The sequence below is a fragment of the Podarcis gaigeae genome (assembly GCF_964106915.1).
Source record: "Podarcis gaigeae genome assembly, chromosome: 8".
Taxonomy (NCBI): domain Eukaryota; kingdom Metazoa; phylum Chordata; class Lepidosauria; order Squamata; family Lacertidae; genus Podarcis; species Podarcis gaigeae.
The window spans coordinates 1,839,087-1,856,645 of record NC_139684.1 but is presented as its reverse complement, the minus strand read 5'-3'; the positions used below and the strand labels follow the sequence as shown (position 1 = coordinate 1,856,645).

General features: G+C 41.5%; 1 protein-coding gene across 5 annotated transcripts in view; it reads left to right on the top strand.

Moving 5' to 3' along the window:
• The window catches only part of LOC310851155 (SH2 domain-containing protein 6-like), a 47,507-nt gene that overhangs the window by 16,150 nt on the left and 13,798 nt on the right, over window positions 1-17,559 (top strand). For all 5 annotated transcript variants that reach the window (XM_083753362.1, XM_083753361.1, XM_083753363.1 and 2 more), the window contains exons 6-9: window positions 11,734-11,795; window positions 12,459-12,531; window positions 15,006-15,125; window positions 17,290-17,318. In XM_083753362.1, the coding sequence (XP_083609488.1) occupies window positions 11,734-11,795; window positions 12,459-12,531; window positions 15,006-15,125; window positions 17,290-17,318 (284 nt within the window). The remainder of the gene's footprint in view (window positions 1-11,733; window positions 11,796-12,458; window positions 12,532-15,005; window positions 15,126-17,289; window positions 17,319-17,559) is intronic.

Below are 17,559 nucleotides of genomic sequence, written 5' to 3'. Positions count from 1 at the left end.
AAGAGAAATGCCATACAGTACAGATGGGAGTTCCCTGAGGGGATTGCTTTCTTTTATAAAGATAAAAGATTTCAGTTGACAGATACCCAAGAGGTGGAGAAATTTATGAGAAGGTATGAGAAAGAGCTTGGAAAGATTGAAGATAGGTTGAGATAGAGAGGGAAACAAAGACGAGAGAAGAAGAAGGAAAGAGAAGGGAAGGGATGGGGATGAGAAGGAAGAGGAAGAAGAAGTAGAAGAGGAAGAAGGTGCCGTGGGAGGAGAAGAAGCAGAAGAGGAGGAACTTACAGGGAATAGAAGTCCTAGAATATAAGCCCGGAAACCCGAATATAACAAATAAAAGTTAAGCATAATAATGTCATTGAAATTTTTGTCCTGGAATGTGAATGGTTTGAATGAAAAACTTAAAAGGAATAAAATTGAGAAGGTTTTGAAGAACAAGAACTATGATGTGATCTGTTGTCAAGAGACACTTGTGGCCAAAAAACACAAACATATCTTGATAAATAAAAGGTTGGGGGTTGAATTTATCAATTCAGATGTAAATAAGAAAAGAGGGCTAGTGATCTATGTCAAGGAGAAATGGGAACCTGTATTAATCTGCAAAGATGAGGAGGGAAGAATTTTGGGAGTGCAAATTAACCACCAAGGGGGAAAATGTAATGTGGTAACTGTTTATGCCCCAAATACAAACAAAGCAGAGTTTTTCAAAAAATTGGAACAAGTACTATTAGAATTAGAAAATCACAAATTAATTCTGCTTGGAGATTTGAATAGAGTACCAGTACCAGAATTAGATAGAAGTGGAAAAAAGAGGAAATTGAACCAAGGGAAATTACCAAGATCATCTAGCAACCTCAAGGAAAATCTAGATTTAATCGATATCTGGAGGCATAAAAACCCAATAGCGAAACAGTTCACATACTTCTCAGAACCACACCAGACCTGGAGTAGAATTAATCAGATATGGGTCTCAAGAGAATTATCGACAAGAACAACAAAATGTGAGATACAACCCAGAACCTTATCGGATCATAACCCAATAATCGTGGAAATAAAATGTGAAACATCAGGGCCGTATAGGTGGAGAATGAATGAATATTTATTTGAAAATGATGAGGTGATTGAGAAGGCTAAAAGTACCCTGAAAGATTACCTGGATTTAAACCTTAACAAAGAAACACAAATCGACATAGTCTGGGATGCCAGCAAGGCGGTCTTAAGGGGCTTGCTAATCCAACAAAACAACTATAGAAGGAAGTTAAGAGAACTAAAGAAAGAAGAAATTATCACTCAAATAAGAGACTGTGAGAAAAAATTAATAACAAATCCCGGGGATGAAAGGATTAAACAAATCTCTAAAATGCTACAAACACAATACTCAACTTTATTAAGCCCGGAAGTAGAATGGAGAATTAAATCTATGAAGCAAAAATACTTTGAATCAGCAAATAAAACAGGAAAATTACTGGCGTGGCAATAAAGAAAAAGGAAAAAACAAAATGTGATCAACAAAATAAAAGCAGAAGGCCAAATAATAGAAGACCCAAATGAAATAAAGGAAAAGTTTCTCCAATTTTATGAAAAGCTGTACAAAAAGGAAGACGAGGATATAGCAGAAATAGGAAAATACCTGGAAGGAAATAGAGGGGAATATTTAATGGATGAAGAAAAAGCCCAGTTAAACAAACTGATAACAACAGATGAGATCAAGGAGGCAATTAAGAAGATGAAACCAGGGAAAGCACCAGGACCAGATGGACTGTCATCGAAGTACTATAAAGTACTAGTGGAACATCTAGCTCCGGTGCTTTGTGATGTAATGAATAATATTTTACAAGGAGGGAAGATACCCGATTCCTGGAAAGAGGCACACATCGCACTGATACCTAAATTAGAAGCCGATAAATTGGACATAAGAAACTATAGACCAATCTCATTGCTTAATAACGATTACAAAATCTTTGCGGAAATAATGGCGAATAGACTTAAGATACACCTAGTAAATTTGGTTGATAAAGATCAAGCTGGATTCCTCCCCAACAGACAATTAAAAGATAACGTAAGGCATATAATAAATGTTATAGAATATTTGGAACTCAGGAATGATATCCCCGCGGCATTGATTTTCATCGACGCCGAAAAGGCCTTCGACAACGTATCCTGGCGGTTTCTAATGAAAAGCATGGAGACAGTAGGAATAGAAGGACCATTCATGGAAGGAATAAAGGCGATTTATTCAAGTCAAAGGGCTAAACTGATTATTAACAACAATCTAACTAATTCCTTTGAGATTTCGAAGGGAACAAGACAGGGGTGTCCATTGTCCCCCCCTTTTATTCATTATGGTGTTGGAAATAATTGCAAACAAAATAAGGAGAACATCAGAAATAAGAGGAATTAGAATTGGAGAAAAAGAGTATAAATTAAAGGCTTACGCCGATGATTTGGTAATATCGTTAGAAGATCCAGTAGAAAGTACCGGTAAAGTTCTTTTTTTAAAAAAAAAATAATACATTTTTATTCAAGTTATATAAAGACAGGTAAAAATAAACAAATACAACAAAAAAAAAATATACAACAGTGTTCTCTTCCTTAAATTATACAACGTAAAAAACCATAATAAAAAAATCATATTCTGTTGGGCTCTACTGGGCCCTGGACTCCCCTCCACCCTTTTGGTAAGTATCGAATATTCTCCTCCCTTACGTATTTGATTTTTGATCTTATAATCCGTCGCTGATAGAGTTGTTCTATCCCCGCCAGTTCACTTTATAAGTTTTGTCCAATATATTTCCAATCTTTACTCCAATTTTGCTGAAATTTCTGTTCATCTAGATCTCGTATTCTAGCTGTTAATCTATCAAGCTCAGCGTAATTTACCATTTTAACCTGCCAATCATTTATGCTGGGCATGGTTTCCGATTTCCAATGTTGTGCTAGCATAATTCTTGCGGCCGTGGTGGCGTAGAGAAATATCGTCTTGTCTTCTTTTTTAATTTCTTTACCTGTCATTCCCAGCAAGAAGGCTTCAGGTCTTTTGGGAAAGGTATATTTCAATATTTTTTTAAGCTCATTATATATTAGTTCCCAAAAGCCTTTCACCTTCTTACATAGCCACCACATATGGTAAAGATCTCCCTCCGCCTCTGCACATTTCCAGCATTTCTTATTCTTTGATCTATACATTTTGGCCAATTTCACCGGCGTATGGTACCATCTGTATAGCATCTTCCAAACATTCTCTCTCAGTGCCATACAAGCCGTAAACTTTATATTACTGTTCCACAGCTCCAACCACCTTTCAAAATCAATATTATAGCCAAAGTCAATTGCCCACTTTATCATTGTCTCCTTGACTTCCTCATCTTTTGTATGCCATTCTAGCAGCATGTCATATTCTAGACAATGTTTTGTCCTTACCTTCTACTATCTCCACATTAAATTTTGATTTTTTATCTTCAAAACCTAAATTCTTTTTATCCTCTTTTAGTAAATCATTCACCTGGTGGTATTGCAACCAACCAGTGAAAAAAAATTTTATCTCATCATACGGTCTTAGTTTGGGCCCTTGTTCTGTTTTTCTTAAAAGTTCTTCATATGTGGCGGTCCTTTCCTCCATATTGATTTTCTTAATCGTTAGAGCCTCTATTGGTGAGATCCACCAGGGGGTCTTCCTTTCAAGGAGATTCTTATTCCTCTCCCATACCTGATATATTGGTCCCCTAAAAATATGATTTAGGAAGCTCCTGTGGACCTTTACCTTCTCATACCAGAGGTACGAGTACCACCCGTACCTGTTATTAAAGCCTTCCAAGTCTAGTATATCTCCCCTCTCCAATTTTATCCAGTCTTTCAGCCAAAGTAGACACGCCGCTTCGTAGTACAAGCTCAAGTCCGGGAGGGAGAAGCCCCCTCTTTCCTTCTTATCTATCAAGATTTTCATTTTTATCCGTGGTCTTTTCCCCTGCCAGATGTATTTCGCCAGGGTACTCTGCCACTCTTTACATTGTTTTAAGCCTTTGAGTATGGGGATAGTTTGAAATAGAAACAACATTTGGGGCAGAATGTTCATTTTGACAACTGCTATTCTCCCCAGAAAGGAAAGTTTCATCCTCCCCCAGGTTTCCAAATCTTTCTTTATATTCTTCCAAGTGACCTCGTAATTATCCTTATATAAGTTTAGATTTTTTGCCGTAACCCATATTCCGAGGTATTTCACTTTTTTAACTACTGTAATTTCCGCCCTTTGTTCTAAATCTACCGTTTCTTCCTTAGATAGATTTTTGACCAGCATTTTAGTTTTATTTTTGTTTACCTTGAATCCTGCCACAACTCCAAATTCTTCAATTTTTTGTAGAGCTTCTTTTACACTACATTTTGGGTCTTCTAAAGTTAGTACGATGTCATCCGCAAAGGCTTTAATTTTATACTCCCTCTTTCCTACCTTCACTCCTTTGATCTCTGTTGTCCCCCTCAGTCTCTCATTAAGTATTTCTAAAACTGTTATGAATAGTAAAGGAGACAAGGGGCAACCTTGTCTAGTTCCTTTATATATATTAAAGTATTCTGTTGTGGTATTATTTATTACCAGTTTTGCCTTCTGTTCCTTATATATTGCTTCTATGCCTCTTCTGAAGTTTTCTCCCATTCCCATCATTTCCAAACTTTTCTTTAAAAAGTCCCAGGAGATATTATCAAATGCCTTTTCGGCATCTATGAACACCAGAGCCGCCTGTTTATCTATATTTATATCCAAATATTCAATAATGTCTATCAAGTTCCTTACGTTATCCCTTAATTGTCTCCCTGGAAGGAAGCCTGATTGATCTTTATGTGTTTTATTATTCAAAACCTTTTTTAATCTTTCTGCCATTATGTCTGCAAATAACTTATAATCATTATTTAATAATGAGATTGGCCTATAATTCTTTACTTCCAAAATATCTACGTCTTTTTTAGGAATTAATGTAATAAATGCTTCCTTCCAGGTATTCGGGATCTTTCCTTCTTTTAGTATATTATTCATCACTTCTCCTAGCACTGGGGTTATTTGATTACTTAATGCTTTGTAGTATTTGGCCGGGAGGCCATCCGGACCCGGCGCTTTCCCAATTTTCATCTTTCTTATAGCCTTCTTTATCTCCTCTTGTGTAATTGCCTGATCTAATATCTCTCTTTCTTCTTTTGGAATTTGCTTCAGGTGGTGTTTTTGCAGAAAATGATCTATTCCTTGTTCTGATTCCTGTCCTCTTTTATATAAATCCTTATAGTATTTTTGGAATATCCTTTTTATTTCCTTTGGTTCTTCCACAATCCTTTCTCCTTCCCTTATCTTACAGATCGTGTTTTGTTTCCTCCTTTCTCTTATTTGCCACGCCAAAAATTTCCCTATTTTGTTTGCAGATTCAAAACTCTTCTGATTCATCATTTTAATGTTCCATTCTATCTCTTGATTAATTATTGTGGAAAATTTGGCTTGTAATATCTTTATATTCTGTTTTGCAGTCTCCTCACTAGGGTTGATAGTTAATCTTCTTTCATTTTCCAAGATCTGTATTAAAATCTGTTCTTTCTTTGTCTCTTTTTCTTTTCTTAATTGGCTATTTTTCTGTATCAAAAAACCCCTCATGACTGCCTTTTCTGCGTCCCACACCGTCTCTACATCAGTTTCCCCATTTATATTCCATTTAAAGTAATCTTCGATTGTTTCTATGGCTTTATTTACAGTCTTCTGGTCATTAAATAAAAATTCATTCATTCTCCATCTACCTGGTTTACCATCCTTGCCTTTTAACTCAATAGACACCACATTATGGTCAGAAATGGTTCGTGGAAGAATTTCAGATTTAATTAAATTCTGTGTCAGTTCCCTCGATATCCAAATACTATCTATTCTCCCCCAACTCTGGTTTGGGTTTGAGAAGAAAGTATATTGTTTTATAGTGGGGTTTTTCAGTCTCCATGCATCGATTAATCCCAAATTATTTACCATATCAAAGAAAGATTGGGGTAATTTGCCTTCTTTTGTCCCTTGTTTTTTTGTTAACTTATCTAAGTTTGGAGACACCACCCCGTTAAAATCACCCATCAATATCATTTTTTGGTCCATCCATTCCATCAATTTGTCACTTAATTCAGAGAAAAAAACTAATTTTTTATCATTTGGTGCGTATATTCCAACCACAATTATTTTTTCTCCCTGAAACACCATCTGAACTACAACCATTCTCCCTTGATTATCTTTGTACAATAGTTGAGGATCATATTTTTCCTTTATATATAGTACCACCCCTCTTTTCTTAACCTTGTCTGATGTCACGAAGTCCAGTCCTAGTCTCTTGATACTCAATACCCTCTTGTGTTTGTTTATTACATGAGTCTCTTGTAGGCAGATTAGGTCACAGTTCTTTTTCAATAGTATATGTACAATTTGATTCCTTTTATTTTTATTGTTCAACCCATTTACATTCCAACTTAGTGTTTTTAACGCCATCTATTGTGTAGTGTTAATTAGTTTATCAAATCTAAATACGATCTACTGTTCTTTATCTTCTTTCTCTACTTCTTCCCTTTCTCCTTTCGGGCTCTCCTCTTTTTGTTCTTCTTCACTCCCCTCGCTCTCACCTTCCTCCCCCTGCTGCTCCCCCACCTCCTCCTCCCCATCATTTTTCCCAGATCCTTCTCATATCTCCTCGCAAATTTTTGAAGTTCTGAGATGGTAGACAGCTTGAACCTTTTTTCTTTGAAATAGAATGAAATACCTTCCGGAAACTCCCATCTATACAAGATCCCACTTTTCTTCAAAAGATTTGTTAGTTTTTTATATGGGTCTCTCCTTCGAAGAAATCTCGAAGGAATCTCTCCAAAGATAATAATTGAGTTTCCTTCAATATATAACCTTTTAACATAGTTCTGTTTCAGTATTTCATTTCTTATCTCCAATGAGTTGAACATGGCTATTACATCTCCTGGCAGTTTTTTCCCTTTGGCTTTAGCCGATTTTGGTCTTATTCAAAAAATATTTGCTAGACAGTGATTAATCTCTTCTTCCTTTCTGTCTAACCAAATTGCCAGCTCTTTCACCACTTTAGCTCTAATATTCTCATTCAAATTCTCTGGTATTCCTCTGAGTTTCAGATTAGATTGATTTTGTCTCATTTGTGTCATAGCCATGTTATCCAACAACTCTTCCTGTATCTTCCCTATCTCTTTAACCTCTACTCTAATCCTGTCCACCTCTCTCTTACTGTCTTTTGTATCTTTTTGCACCCTTTTCATTGAATCCTCCAAAACCTTGGCTCTCACCGAGAGATCCTTAACTTTTCCTGTCAGTTCACCCACCACTCCCTCCAGTTTTTTATCTAAAGTATTTTGTACTTCTATTAACTTTCTCTCAATATATTGCTCATTATTTTTAAATTCTTTTCTTATTTCGGCCATCAAGCTATCATAGTCTCTAATTTCTTTCGCCTCCTTCCCCTCTTCTTGTCTTGAAGGCCTCCTTTCCGCTGGTGTTGCCACACCCTTTTTTGAACCATTCGGCATTTTATATATTTAGTGTTAATTCCTCCTTCAGCACTGGAAAAGTAGGGTGTATAGGTGGCAAAACTAACGTCTCTTAAATAATACAGCGAGGGTCCAATATTTACCTGTACTGGGTTGATGAGGTGCAGGAGATGGCACTGAGATAAGATGCCAGATGGTAGCACAGTTTTTAAGGCACCTAAATAAAACACAGTTTATGCCAGATGGTAACACAGTTTTTAAGGCGCCTAAATAAAGGCACGTATTTAAATCTTTATGATTTTAAAGGTAAATAGGAGGAGCAGAGTCCTGCTAAAAAAAAAATTATTTTTAACTGAGAGTAGAGTTCAGTTTTCCCTTATTCCGATGTTGGTGTGTATCTCTTTAAATCACAGAGAGAGACACAGACACAGCAGAGCAGAAAGGCGGAGCAAAATCCCCCCTTGATTGCTTCCTCCTCTGCTTGATTAGACGGCAGTAATGGCAGTATCAAACAGTCTCTATCCTTTGGCAAAGAGAGCTGGAGAAAACATAGGCTCCATACGCCATTCGTATCACTCCCCCTCCCAAACGCCACTGTCAAAAAAAAGAAAAAATTTGAAACAGGAAACCATCCACAAAGCCCCACGCTGGTTGTAAAGTTCTCCGTCCCTGTGAAACAGAAGAAATTCCTTCCCTTCTCTCTAGTCTATTAGTAAGTCTATTAGTAAGTACCGGTAAAGTTCTAGAGGAATTTGGGAATTTGGGAAACTGTACGGTTTTAGGCTGAACAAAATGAAAACCAAAATTTTGACAAAGAATATGGCTGAAGACTTAAGAAACCAGCTGAAGTTACAAACAGGAATCAAGGTGGCGAAAAAGGTGAAATATCTGGGAATATGGGTCTCCCCGAAAAATATAAACTTAGTAGAAGATAACTACAAAGATCTGGAGAGAGATTAAAAAAGATTTAGACATCTGGAGTAGGTTAAAACTCTCCTGGTCAGGAAGAATTGCCGTTATTAAGATGAGCATACTTCCGAGACTGTTGTTTTTATTTCAGAATATCCCGGTGATCAGAGGAACGGCAAACTTTAAGGTTTGGCAAAAAACCCTTTCCAGATTTATCTGGCAAGGGAAAAGAGCACGAATTAAATTTAAGCTACTCACAGATCGAAGAGAGAGGGGGGGGTTTGCAGTCCCGAATTTGAAATTATATTACGAAGCCGCGTGCCTTTGCTGGATCAAAGAATGGATCATTTTGAAAAACACAGATTTGTTAGACTTAGAGGGATTTAACATCAGATTTGGCTGGCATGCCTATCTGTGGCACAATAAAGAGAGGGTACATAGGGGCTTCTCTAATCACATCATTAGATGTTCGTTGCTCGAAGTATGGGATAGGAACAAAAGACTTATTGAAAAAGACACTCCCTGGTGGTTATCACCAATTGACATTCTAACAATTAAAAAACTAAACATGGAAGGAGAAAGATGGACTTACGAAGACCTCCTGGTAAGATCAGAAAAAGGATGGAAAATTAGACCTTATGAAGACTTAAAGGACAAATTAACAGGATGGTTACAATTCCACCAAATTAACGCCCTATGGAATGAACAAAAAAAAATGGGGATGAATGTAAAAAAGTCCAGATATCAGATGGAAATTTAGAAAGTAACTCCAAACTTTTATCCAAAATGTATAATCAATTGTTGGATTGGGAGACTAAGGACGAAGAAGTAAAGGAGGTCATGATTAAATGGGCTATAGATCTCGGATACAATTTAGAGTATGACAGCTGGGTGAAACTTTGGAACAAGGGTATGAAATTTACAGCATGTGTTGGACTCTGAGAAAATATGGAAAAAATGATGTACCAATGGTACATCACACCTGTGAAATTGGAAAAAATGTACAAAACAGGAGACAAAACATGCTGGAAATGCAAAACTAAAGAGGGTAGCTTCCACCACATGTGGTGGACCTGTGAAGAAGTGAAAAGGTTTGGGGACTTATTTATGATGAATTAAAAAAAATATTGAAATACACCTTTCCCAAAAAGCCCGAGGCTTTTCTTTTGGGAATGATTGGAGAGGAGATCAAAAAGGAAGATCAAACATTATTCCAGTATGCAACGGTAGCCGCCAGGATACTGCTAGCGCAAAACTGGAAAACTCCTAACATCCCAACCGTCAGAGAATGGCAAATTAAATTATTTGAGTATATAGAATTAGCAAAGATGACACAGAAAATCAGACATCAAAAAAGTATAAAATTTATTAATGACTGGAACAAATTTACAACATACATTGAAGCAAATCTAGGAAATATTAAAATCACAGTAGGTGAAATATAAAACCTGCGACGTATAGATTTAGCCAAATAAAACTGCAGAGAGTTATTGGGTTTGTATAGCCCAAACCGAGATGGAAGGAAGTCAATTAGTGTTTTAAAGTTGATTTGTTTGTTTATTTGCTATGTGTGTTGCCTTCGGGGTTTTTTTGTATTTTTTATGTTTTGTTTCTCAATGTTTTTATGTTTTCTGTAGTAAAGAACTCAATAAAAAGATATTAAATAAAAAAATAGAGAGATTCCCCCATCAATACTCTGGAGCCATCATCACAACCAGCAAAGTTCCCTGTGCCATTTTGATTAACAAACTGGTTAATTGCAGGTTAAATGACAGTACTGCCAGGTAAGCTTATTCCAAGTTGGAAAACTGTACGCAGAGAGTGCTCATCAGTGAATCCCCATTGAACATGGTCTTAACAGTGTGTCCGTAGGTGACTGTGGAGGCCAATTCTGGATCCACACATCCATTCACAGTGGGGGCATAGGTTTTCAGGCGGGAGTTGATCATGGTGAGGGTTTGCCAAGCATGCCTTCCTCTTCATACACCTCTTCCCCTTTCTTCCTGAGTTTGAGCATCTTCAAAGTCCATGACACCTTTGGTAAAGGTTGTTCTCCAACTGGAGCGCTCGCAGGCCGGTGTTTCCCAGTTGTCAGTGTTTATACTACTTTTTAAAAAATATTTGCCTTGAGAAAGTCTTTAAACCTCTTTTGTTGACCTTCAGCATTACACTTTCCATTTTTAAGTTCAGAATAGAGTAGTTGCTTTGGAAGATGATAATCAGGCATCCAAACAACATGACCAGTCCAGCGAAGTTGATTTTGAAGAATCACTGCTTTGACACTGGTGGTCTTTGCTCTCTCCAGTACACTGGCATTAGGATTCTTAACAAATGTGCAAATGACGCACAACTGCTTTGCAGATGGTTGGGGACATGGAGGGGAAGGGCTGAAGGAACTGGATATGGACAGCCTAGAGAAGAGAGAGCTCAGAGGGCACAATGATGTTACAAGTATCTGCCTGTCACACAGAAGAGAGCAGGGGCTTCTTCTCTTCTGCCACCCAGAGGGCAGAACTAGATGGGCTTGAGCTGCAGGTGGATTTTGGCTGAACATTAGAACTTTCTTGACAATAAGGATAGGGGACAGTTCAGTTCAGTTCATATCTATAAAGAAGCCTACCTAATTTGAACTTTCCTAAACATTAGGCAGACAGAAACACAGCAATTCGAAATTGCAGTTGTCCAGCCCAGTAACATGTACACAAATACATACACTGGGATTAAGTTTCCATAAAAATGCATATATTTGTGAAAATGATGCAGAAAAATGTATTATATTAGGGGAAATTGCATTGCAAAATGTGCATATTAGGCAAAAGTACATAAAAACATGTGTTTATGAGGCGAAATTTGTACTAAATAGCTAATGAATTTACATGAGGATCCAAAATAGCAATAATTGCAAACTGATGTGGAAATGTAGAGAACTGAATAGAAGAGTAGAAAACTGAGAAACTGAAAGAAACTGAAATTGGCAGATTTGCCCATCACTACTTGATAAGAAGATCTGTTTGTCAATGGGATCAGTTACCTAGATGGGTCGAGGTCTCCCTCATTGGAGGTCTTTAAGCAGAAGCTGCGCAGGTGTCTGCTGGAGAAGCTCTGTCTCTGCAATACCTGCCTTGAGCAAGGTGACTGCATCACCTGCAAGCCCCCCCCCCCCGGGATTCTAGTGGGAAGAGGGTAGGTGGGTGGAGTGAGCCATATTGACTAGGAAGAAGAAGGGGAGAAGTGAAAGGTGCTTGCGGGGGCGCAAGAGTTATAGCTGGGACTTGTGATCTCCAGTTCCCTCTCAGGTTGTCTCTCTGTCCTTAGATCGCCCGGCCTTGAGGCGCTTCTCTGAGCCACACAACCTCCTCCAGCCCAAGTCCCTTCCGGTGAGTGATGTGTTGCTTGCACAGGCAGGACAGCTGTGCTCTCCAGACAGCCAAGTATCATCTCTCTGGCTAACTTGCAGGGCATTAAAACTGCAGGGAGAAATTGTATGTTCAGCATTTTTAATCATTTTCCTACTTTTTATAAGTTTTAAGTTAAGAAATGAAATATTTTGGATTTGGGATGTGTCCTTTTTTTGAAAAACAAAATTTCTTTTGCACAAGGGCTCAAGACACACAAGGACCTTCTCCAGATTGGTGTTTTTCTGCAGCACCATTGGCCCAAAAAAATAGTGTATTAGTGGTGGATTTATACTGAACCATCCACACTCCCTTCTGTTTTCTTAGTTGTTCTGTGTTGCTTCCCTGGTATTACTGCATGGGTGTCCCTCCAGATGGCAATAGAGCCCTATAAATATCAGGATAATACCCCACCGTAAATGCAGGGCATGAAAAGTTACAGGGCGTGTACTGACCGGATGCAAAACTGTATGTCTGTCCACTCCAAAACTTTCACAAGCACAAGCAGTGTTGAAAGCGGGATCTTGTCTAGCCCTACCAATCCCACCAGGAGCAGAAATCATCATGAATACAGAATAAAAAGAATGTCTGGAGTGTCCCCGTTTCAATGTGAAGCGCAATTCAGTTCTCTTTCATGCCTTGCAGTTCCTGTCCAAGCCAGGAGCGGATGCTGACGACTCCAGTGACGGGACGTTCAACTTCCTGGCCATAGAAAGAGGTCAGAGGAAGGGGCTGGGCTGAGAAGGGGAGCAGGTGGAAGGGGGGGTGATGCCTTCCTGGGGACTGAGGATGTCTGAAGAACCTGCGGGATCAGGCCCATGGCCCATCTAGGCAGAGGGCCTTCTCGGTAGTGGCGCCCACCCTGTGGAACACCCTCCCATCAGATGTCAAAGAAATAAACAACTATCTGACATTTAGAAGACATCTGAAGGCAGTTCTGCTTAGGGAAGTTTTTAATGACTGATGTTTTAATGTATTTTTAATCTTTTGTTGGAAGCTGCCCAGAGTGGTTGGGGAAACCCAGCCAGATTAATAAATTATTATGATGATGATGCCATTCCGTTCTCACAGTGGTCAGCCAGATGCCCCAAAGGGAAAGCACCAAGCCGGATCCGAGCCCAAGAACACTCTTCTCCCAGGCAGCTGGTATTCAGAAGCAGGGCTGTGGAGGCAGGCCAGAGCCACCGGGACTCGTAGTCCATGAATCCACCCAGTCCTCTTGGAAAGCCGCCCAAGTTGGCGGCCACCACTGTGTCCTGTGGCAGGCAGTTCCATAGCTTACCTGTGCGTTGTTCTTTTTTCTGTCCTGAATCTTCCAACGTTCAGCTTCATTGGATGTTCCTGAGCTTTAGCACGGTGAGAGAGGGATATAAACTCTCTCCACTTTCTTCATGACATGCATAATTTTGTGTACTCATTTCATGTCACCTCTTGCTCACCTTTTCTCTGAACTTAAAAGTCCAAATTCTGCAACTTGCCCTCAAAGAGAAGTCACTTCATCCCTTGAACATTTTCATTGCCGTTTTCTGAACCTTTTGAACTCTAAATCTCCTTTTTGAGAAGAGGCGACCAGAACTGCGCACTGGACTCCAAGTGTGCTCTGGGGTTGTATAATGACATCAAGCAATTTTATTTTCAATTCCTTTTCTCATGGTCCTTGGCATGGAAATTGCCTTTTTCACAGCTGCTGCACACTGGGTCAACTTCTTCGCTGAGCTATCCAGTACAGCCCTAAGGTCTTGGGATTATTATGGGGTGATTGTCATGTTTGGAAGCTGGCAAGGCAAAGAGTCTCGCTGTGTTTTCACCTAACCCTGGAAAAGCCAGGCTGGGCCAGTGGGGTTTGGGGAAAGCTGTGGCACCTTGAGAGACAGACAGGCTCAGAACGTAAAGCACTAAGCAGGTCTGTGCCACTTTCCAGATTAAATATCTGAGTCCAAGGCTCTTCAACAAAGAGGAGGGAGCGCTTAATTTGTTTTATAGCTGTGCATGAACAATGGCAGCATTGTTAGCATCCGTCTGTCTCGAGAGACAATGGAGTGTGCCGGGGGTGGGGGGGTGGGGGGGGAATCAAACTGCTGCATTAGTGGCACCAAAATGGCCTGGCTGATGTGGTCCAAAGTAAAGCAGAGCAGGACGTTTGGCACCATCTTAGCTGCAGGAGTTGCTGGAAGGAGGCGTACAAAGCGCCATGCAACCCTTTTAGGGACTCCTTCCAGATTTGTGTAGGGTTTAGTCTTTAGCCTTTACTTCTCCAAAAATATCCCACAAGGCAGTGGAGGTTCAGGATCAGAGATTTTCTTCTCCATGTTGGGTTTCCTTCCCAGGCGGATGAGCCCCACCTGCCCCTCACTTCCCTCTCCAGCACAGGCAGAAACTGCCTTCTTGACTGGTGGACTCCCTCTTGTTCTCATCTGCTCAATCTGCTGGAGCCTCTCTTTGCATGCAGGGTATAAGCAGTCCCTAACTAGCCGAGGGTTTCAGACCCATCAGCTCCCCTCCCCTGCTTTGGCCAGCCAGTGGAAGCCATTCCCTGGGGTGTGGCTGCTGTCGCCTGCTGGCAGCTTCTAAAAGCCACAGGTGAGATCTGAGTACACGCTCACAAACCACCCCAGAAGGAGCATGACGTGCCCCCACCAGAGGCACTGCCCCCGCAAGCACCCCATACACCCCATACATTTAAAACACTTAACATCCCCAAAGAATCCTGGGAACTATAGTTTGTTAAAGGTGCTGGGAATTGTAGTGCTGGAGGGCTAGGCCACAGTTCCCAGGATTTTTGAGGGGTGAAGTGCTTCAAATGTATAGTGTATATGCAGCCTAAGTCTCCATTGAATTCAATTGGGCTTTCTTCTGAGTTAAGCTTCATGCTTAAGCTCGTGCTGTCAGCTTCCTCCAGGGCATTCTCTGGTTAAATGTCACAATGAAGTCACAAGGTAGCCTAGTTTGATTCAGTCTCAACCCAGAATCTGTAATATGGCTTTGACAGCATGGCTCTACGTACCAGGGTTGTTGAACAGAAGCTAACAGTTTACTCCAAAGTGCTATGAAAATATTCTTCTTAACCTGAGAGGCGGTGGTCCTTGCTTAGAAGCCCTTCCTCAAATCCTACATATTGGTTTGCAATTGCTGGGTGGTGTGTGGAAAGCACTTTGCTCATGCTCAGAAGTAATGCAGATCCTTTCTTTGCAGCTCTACAAAAAGGGATGATGAAGCAGTCTGTGCCGCCGCCTCTTCCTCTCTCAGCCCGACGGGGGTCTCTGCCAGTCCTGGGTCCCTCTGGGCCCCAAGCGAAAGCTCTCACCAGCAGAGGTAGGTGGAATTGCTAGCCAGCTGTGGCCTCACTGGAATCTGTGACTGAAGGTTGCTTGAGTAAATTCTTACTTCAGTTGACTGGAGACAGGCAGCTAAGGGTCTTTCAGAGTATTAAGTAAAATTCATTCCCAAGTTATACCTGAAGAACCTCTGCCTGCTTGTCTCCTTGTCTCCTAGATTAGACTACCAACCTTCACCCACCTGGTGCTCTCCAGATATTTTAGACTACAACTCCCGTCAGCCCGTCAGTGGTCTTTGGGATGGGAAGGGAAGAAGGCAGGGAGACCTACAGCATACCTTCTAGGTGCCCCAATTTAACTGGGACAACCATGCTTTCCTTCAAGGCGCCCTGGGCTCAACCTTTGTCTCGGAGTGCCCTGGTTTTGCACCGACTGCGGTGGGGCTGGCGGAAGCGGCTCCTGCAACAGCAGTGGCATTGTGAAGGAGCACTTCCCGGCCTTTGGGAAGGAGGCGTGAGACTCTGGCCGGCTCTTGGAGCCCGCCTGCCTCTTCTCCTCAGTCGCCAAGCGCTTGCCTGTCTTTGGGAAGAGTCAGAGCACGGTGCCTTCTTCCCTAAGGCAGGGCTGGCAGCGCTTTGGGAAAGAGGTGGGAGGCCCGTGCCCACTTTTTATCAGCAGAATGTTGGATCATTTGCAACAGTAGGCGGAGCCAGAGCCCAGGGCAGGCCGAGCCCACTCCTTGTAGCTTGGTCCTCTCATGGGCCGGGGAGACTCTCCAGGGCGCCAGTTGGGTTCACTTTGCATAGGGGCTGCTTGAGGTCCGGTGGGAAAAGTAGGCTAAGGAATGAGATGTTAGTGTGTTGATGCACACGTCCCACTTGCTGAGTAGTGTGGGAAGAGATGTGTTACACACCACCCCAATTTCTGAGTGTCAAGAGACTCCAGGGGCGCCAGCACTTGCCCAGGGTTCGGCTTCCTTGGAATGAAGGTCACTGGAGACTGAGGTGTCTTTAGGATATATGGCTTCATTTACACATATCTACAACCTGAGACTAAGGAGGAGGGGGCTGGGATAGCTCAGTTGGTAGAGCATGAGACTCCTAATCTCAGGGTCATGGGTTCAAGCCCCGCGTTGGGGCAAAAGATTCCTGCATTGCAGGGGCTGGACTAGATGATCCTCAGGGGTTCCGTCCATCTCTATGATTTTAACCTTATAAAATTCTAAGCTTGCAGACGGTGCCACCACCTGGCAGGCAGGTGGAAGCTGACTGAGGTTGGGGGGGTGTGGGCCAGCCAAATAGCCCTAACCCCTCCCAGGGCTAAATGGGGTAACATGCTGAGAATGCCCCCGGTGTGGGGAGGGGGAGAGCCATGGCCCCAGGTGATAGGTGGGGGGAGAGTGATCCCAGGTGTGAGGCAAGTTGCCAGAAAGTGTGTTGGGTTTTTGGCAATTCCAGTGGGCAAACAGGGCACTGCCCCCTCACTCAGCCCCAACTGCCTGCCTTCTGACATACAAGGAGGGAGAAGATGGGGACCAAACTAGCATTCCTTGTCTCTGCCTGTCATTGGCTCTGGCGCCACCAGCTGTGGGGCTCCCTGCTTTCTGCCCTACCAATATCAGGGGTACAACCCTGAACAATTCCCATTACTGGTCTGGTTGTTAGTGGTGCCTTTGCAGAGTTAGATCTTAATATATATGCAGATATTTTGGTTTGAACTTGCTTTTTTAAAAAATGAATGAATGAATTGCCATTATTGAAATGTTATTACATGTTTGAAATGTACTGTGGCTGGTATTACTGAACTGCTTAATGGTTATTTTTATGTATTGCTGTTCTTGCTGTTCAATACCTTGCATATTGTAAGCTGTCTTGGTCACAATTTCCTTTGTGGAAGGGCAGCATATAAAATTGGAGTCCAATTCAGCCAACCTGGTGCCCTCCAGATGTTTTGGAATGCAGGGGCTCATGCTCCTGCTGTTTTTCTAGAAAAAGAGGTGCCAGAGCTCACCATGAACTTTTCCCTTGTTCTCTTAGAATGGCAATGGCGCCCACCTGAGAGGGGCTGGAACTGAGCTCTGCTGAGCTCCTGCTTCCTTTGGGAGGTGGTGAATAGAATGGGGGCTGGGGGCTTGGAGAAAGAGGCAGAAGAGGAATTGCTGCTGGCTGCTAATTCTTGTCTTCCTTTGCACCACTTTGCAGATCCTTTACCAGCCCTGAAAGATGATGAGGTAACTAAGAACCCACCTGCTATTTAGAACATATGCTGCTTCAGATTACTGTCCCTGGTTAGCACAATTTAGCAAGGGTAACTTGCAAGTTTCCCTGTGGGCAGCCGGAGACACGACCAAGACCATAGGAAGGACAAGATGGGCCTCCCTCACCATTCCATGGGCAGAAGCTGACCTGTCTGGCTGCTGAATCTCCAGCACTGAAGAGAAAATAGTTCTCCCAAGGAACCTGAAGGAAGCA